Here is a 6,000-nt window from a genome sequence, read left to right as displayed (position 1 = left end):
AGAGGTATTAATTAAGGTTGGCCTTTGAAATTTGATCTGCGTTTCCTAACTAAGGTTAATTTCCTGTCTTGAAAAACCATTTGTGGGCATGTTTCTCTATTTTGTCTTCTGTCACCACTAGAATATTTTGGACAGGGGACATCTCATGTCAGGCTATTTCACATGACAGTTTTATAGGCATGCCTGGAAAACCTGGTCTTCCAAAAGGTGAGTTAGAAAACCAAGCTCACAAAGTAAGTCCAAGTTTAGTAGCTCTACTAAGTAGAAGGATGAATGGAGTGAGGCTTAAGTCCAGAATTGTTCAATGTTTTCATTAATGGTCTGGATGTTATCAATGGAGAATGAATTTACTACGTTCACCCATAATACCAAACTGTGGAAGAATGAGCATTCAAAATCATCTTGACAAACTAGAGAAAACAGCTACACAAATGGGATGCAAGTCAATACAGTTAAATGCCAGTTACTAAATCCATATAGGAACAGTCAGCTGCACAAACACAGAATGGAAAAACAAGTGACTACCCAGTAACTCTGCATGGAAGAATCCAAGGATTATGGTGGATCACAGCATGAACATAAACTAGGAGATCTGCCATTGTGAAATAGGTGAACATTATATTCGATATATGAATAGGAGCACTGTCTATCGACTCACAAGGGAACTCTTCTGCTCTGGAAGCTTTGGAAAGCCCCTGCATCAGGAACTCCACTGGCATGGAGGGATAGCAAAGATCCCAGCTTTTCTCGGAGGCTTAACCAAGCAGCACTGAGCATCATGTTAATTTAGAAGGTTTTTAAAAAATATGTTATGAGCCATTATTACTGTTTCCCCTTCACAAACAACACAGGTTAGTGTGAAACAGGTTTTAGTTGGCTTGGTCAGTGAAGGCCATTGGGTCTATTTCAATGCATTGGGATGAACAAATCTGAGGGTAAAGTGGATGTCCCCACTTCTTATGGGCAAATATGCATCATAAAGAAGTTTCACTAATTTTCTGCAGCTTTTGCAATACTACCTCTGCTCTCACAAATAATTTGTGCTAATTTTGACTCTCCAAAGTAAACTGGAAAATGGAACCTTATTGGCAGAAAAGCAATAGTTGCTCACATAAATCTTCAGAAAGGAGCATTTTGCTAACACTTCTCACATGGTTGTGGAGACTGACATATTGTAAGTAGGCTTTAAAGGGAGAGGGGGTGTCCCTGTGTATACAAACAGCCTCAGCTGACTGGAAACTGGCTACCCTAACTAGATGACACACCTGGGCTCACACAGTCCAAGGAATGTATCCACCATCATGTAATTTTCTGCTCAACTCCTGGCTTGATTCTGTAAACCTCAAAAAAAAAGAGGAAAGAATAAACATTCTGACAGACTTTATTACATCTGCCAATTGTGTGTAACATTTCCTATTTATATAACAACATTTTACTATTAGAAACCAACAGTTTCTTGAAAGCAGAGTTTCACAGGATGTTCAGCTCCATTTACCTTCATTTTCTGCTGCAGGCACAATTAAACCAAGCTCTTGTATTTCAGGTTAAGTCATGGAACATTTTCACATTAAAACTGAAACTATATACAAGCTTTTGCTGAAAGCATTGTCAGATCAGCACTGGAAGATTTTAAATCAGGCAATGTCTATGAATGGGTGTATGAATAGGTCTTTTGTAGCCCTGTCATTGCTCAGGCACAAAGTCTTTGTAGCAAGCAAAATATTTTGGCCATTCATGTTTTTACTGTGTGATTTATAACATTGTCCCAAAGCCCTCTGTGAATTTAAAATGCTGTGACCATGTGTTTCAGAAAGGAATGCTTAAATATAGTATTCCCAGATACTTGTGTAGGTTCTTAAATAAGGCCCTGATCCTGCAAATGCTGACACGGAGGCTTTTAGTTAAATATAGGGTGGAATTTTGGCAGAATCGGGGCCTAAATAAGCTGCCATTTCAAAAATACCAACTAGCTTCCAAGGACCATTGCAAACCATCGAGCAACAGAAGCAGTTGACTTCAGTGGGATTACTCACATGTTTAAAACCGTTGTTGGATCACAACCTTTCTGAGACAGAACTGGCTCCCTCTGCCTTAAACGAGAATTGGTTCAGGCTCTTAAAATTGCAAAGCAGAAACCTGACATGCATGCATTGTTCTGTATGCTTGATTTTGACTGCTGAAGGTAAATACATGTTACTAATCTTTGATGAAGCCTTAAATCTAAATGAATGCATCAGCTTTGGGCAGGGAAAGGTAATGCGTTAAAAATGCTTTGCTAACTACTCCCTTTACTCACAGAGCATCTAAGCAAACAAAGCCAAAATTGATGCATTTTTATAATGCATTTTATTTTCTTAGAAATAACTTTAAGAAAAATAATCAAGTATCAAAAATGACAATTTTAAAGGCTATAGGTTTCTACACAAGGTTAAAATAGAGTCAATATTCAATTTATAAGCACTTTACTCCCAAAAGCAAGAAGACCTTGTAATGCGTAATGCTGCAGAAAACCTTCAAGTAAAAAGTGAAAGGACATTTCTTTGGTTGCTTCATGTCAGAAGATATCATTCTAAACTCACAGTTTAAGAAGCTGTATCTCAGTTAGAGTTGAAGATGATTTAGCTAGACCACGTCTAAGCTGAGCTTCTCAAGAAAGGGTCAGTATAGAAGGTAAGCACAGTGGTAGCCTTAATCTTCTTTACATCAGATTTATTCTCTGGGGACATCTGGAAACCAGTTGATCCTGGATACAATCAGCAGTCAGAGACTGTTAGGATGTAAAAATGCTGTGCTGGTGCTCTCCTTCCTCATATACACATGATAAAAGATCTATGCATAGGGTAAACTGATTTCAAGGCCATCACAAATCAAGCCTAGCAGGTCAAGGGTCTACAACCACGTAGTGAAGAATGGGGACAAGTGCAGTGCAGGAGGCTTAGAGTAATATGTCATCGAATACCACCTCAGAGTAAAGATTTCAGCTCAGTGTCTATAGCAAAGCCTTTTAGTTTTATAGCTTATCTCTATTAGAAGCACCAGTCTCTCAGTTTCTCAGCCAACACATAGCTAGATGTCATCAAAGAGCTCCTCCACCTCACAAGTGTTTTCCAGTGTTTCGAGAGACATCACATCCAGGGAATGCTTGCCCAATGTCTTCTGTGAGGCCAGATCAGGTCTGCAAATATAAAGCAAAGAGATTTGAAACAAATTTAGACACAGATATAAACAATTCCAACATATAAGCCGCCAAGGTAACCACTTAATAGTGTATTTTGAGCTTTTTGTTAAGGTTACATGTAAGAGAAAAGTGGTTTTTGTAAGACCTAGTTACCTCCTGATATGGCAATGGCAAAACAAACAGAAGATAATTCAGCTTATAAATGTCAAGGTTTCAGCTATTTTGTTACAATTTTTAGGACCCTGAGAATGACCACATCACCCACAGTTTCCATGTGGAGATCTAGGGAGAGGAGAACAAATGCAGAAGACATACAAAGGATCTGCTCTTCTACTACTGCACAGGGTGATGCTCTGTTGACCGCTCTTTGTTTTTTCCCTGGCACTGGGTGTGTGTTGTCATCGATTTGACACGGAGGCATATGAAGAATCAGACCGAGTTGTCTCAAAAGTCCACACCCTGAAGGTGCAAGCCTCTTTCCAAAGAGTAGAGCAGAAGAAAACAAAGGGAAATGAATAAAACCCTTCCATAATACATGAATCCAGGTATTTGGGGACTTTCAAATTCCTATCCTTCCCCTGTATGTATGTTATGCTTAAATGCTATATACGTTTATGCTATAAATGTATGCAAACAGAAGCACTCGCCATTCACTGATGTGTGTATGCCAAAGTGTGGGTTTGCCCTCAGATAGCTGGACACCACAGAGTCCTACCTGAAAACTTCACACCTGAATCAGACATCCATTACATTGAATAACATGCTAACTCTGCATCCATCAGTCCTCTTCAGCACTCCTTTGACTGTCCTCATCAATGTAGATCATTTAAATGTCACTTGGCTATACGAGCTCCTGGCGTTTGCCAAGAGGCCATGTTCACAGTTTCTCCTCTCTCTCTGAGACCATTCTGGTGAAGACAACCCTGCACTTGTACCTGGGAAGGCAAGGTATCTTGTGTTTCCAAAAACAGTGACATTTGCAACAGTTTCTGATCCCTATAGGAATTAATCTTCTATGTATAGGCTGAATGCATGGAAAAATATTTGAATCCAGCACAGATAACTTTAATTTTGTAAGCTTTAAGAGGAGAATGAATGATCACACATATGGGTGGTTTTGGTGACAAGATATTCCAGGTTGGTATCACTCGGTGCTTTGAAAATAAGATGTAATCTCTTAATCTTGGCTCAGTATACTGCAGGGAACTGGTGTAGGAAGCAGGGAGCAGACCTGATGTGCTTGCATTGTAGGATTTTGGACTGGTTAGAGTTTCATAAGGGTTGATGGCTTCATGCCCAGGTATATTCCACTGGTGTAATGCTGACAGAAGGTGAAAAATTTGTATATTACCAATGCCAACACATAAGCCACCAGGATGGGAAGAACGAGACATAAGTGATGGAAAGTGTTACTCTCAAATGCTGCCGTATGAGGCTTAGTGCAATGAGGCATGCAAAAGCAGTCCTCATTTTCAGACTAATTCAAGCATTTGCCTTCAACTGTTCTACATTGTAGAGCCAATATACTTAGTGAAATTCAGCAACTTTTTTTCATTTAAAATTTGGTTTCAAACAGATTCAGAACCAAGCCTTCCAGAACTCCTAGCTAGAAATCTCTAGTGAGCAGAAGCTTTTATAAAACACCACAATCCTCAAAATGCAATGAGCTTCCTAAGTCCCCAGCCACTGTGTGATTCATAGCCTCTCACACTTCAAGTTCGTCAAGCCCTTGGAGGTTCAGAGCTCTCACTGTGATGTTTCCTGCTGTGGACCTGGGGAATGATTTTCATTTTGAGGTGGAGCCCCCCGTGCTCCTGGGGAACCAGCAAAAGCCCAGTAAATGCTGAGTCTTGGATGCCGTCACTTCCTAAGAGCTCTCCAGTATTCAGAAGGGTTTCCTCACCACTCTATCCATCACTCCAATTCTGCAAACCACTTTAAATTCAATCTACAATGTATATTCAGATTATGATAATTACTTTCTCTGGAAGTCTAACTAGCTTTCTCTGTGAACTCTTCCAAAATGCTTTCCTTCAGGTTTGAACAAATTGTGTCCAAGCATTTATTTTTTTCCTTTGGGTAGGCAGTGACATCTAGACAGATGTGTGTCTCATCAAAAGCCACTTGGACTAACTGTGAAACAAACCTGCCAGAACTGGACCCTTAGCCAATGAACTCTGGTCAGTGGGATCAGATCACCCCATGCTGTTCTGATTGCTAGCAATCAACTTAATTTTACCCTTTTTTTTTTTTAAATATAGGCAGCATACCCCAACACAGTGTGATGCTCAAGTTTACTTACTGAAGATGTGTTATTCTTTTACCTTTCTAGGTCTATTTAATGCATTAAGCCTCCAGTGACAACATATATAAATCACACAGTCTGGACCCCCACATTGATAATTTTAATTAATTCTGAAAGGTCTCATCAGCAAATAAATTAGGCTGTGAGGACCTCTGTTCCACCACAGGCTATTTCAGGTACTGGAAGTTTTCTTTAGGGCCTGTGCTCGTATGCCATACAAGCACATAAGCCTAGGCGTATAAGACTAAAGACTTCTGAGAACCCACATTTGTTGACTTTGAGGTTTCACCTATTCCAGCATTTTCTGATTTTGAAAAGTAAGCCTGACAGTGCTTAAGCAATGTTAACAACAATTTTATCCTCATTGGCTAAAATAACCGTTTTTGACACTTGACATGAGATCACATCTATAAGCCAAATCACTGTTGAGTTTTAACATCACACAGCTAGAACTATTAAGCTTCTGTGTTCTTGTAACAACTCATTTAATCTCCAAAAGCTGTAATACCATGCCTGT

General features: G+C 39.6%; 1 protein-coding gene across 5 annotated transcripts in view; it reads right to left on the bottom strand.

Annotated features, from left to right (window-relative positions):
* Positions 1-1,269: 1,269 nt before the first annotated feature.
* XRCC4 (X-ray repair cross complementing 4) overlaps positions 1,270-6,000 on the bottom strand; it is a 182,749-nt gene continuing 178,018 nt past the window's right edge. For 4 of the 5 annotated variants that reach the window (XM_009641146.2, XM_035896607.1, XM_035896605.1 and 1 more), the window contains one exon: positions 2,510-3,175. In XM_009641146.2, coding sequence (XP_009639441.1) covers positions 3,067-3,175 — 109 coding nt within the window. In that variant the 3' untranslated portion in view covers positions 2,510-3,066. Of the gene's footprint in view, positions 1,334-2,509; positions 3,176-6,000 lie in introns of those variants that run through there. The other variant, XM_035896608.1, reaches the window with a different exon arrangement.

Source organism: Egretta garzetta, unplaced genomic scaffold (genome assembly GCF_000687185.1).
Source record: "Egretta garzetta isolate BGI_Z169 unplaced genomic scaffold, ASM68718v1 scaffold136, whole genome shotgun sequence".
In the NCBI taxonomy this organism is placed as follows: Eukaryota; Metazoa; Chordata; class Aves; order Pelecaniformes; family Ardeidae; genus Egretta; species Egretta garzetta.
The sequence above is the reverse complement of the archived record's forward strand: the minus strand, read 5'-3'. Positions and strand labels throughout refer to the sequence as shown.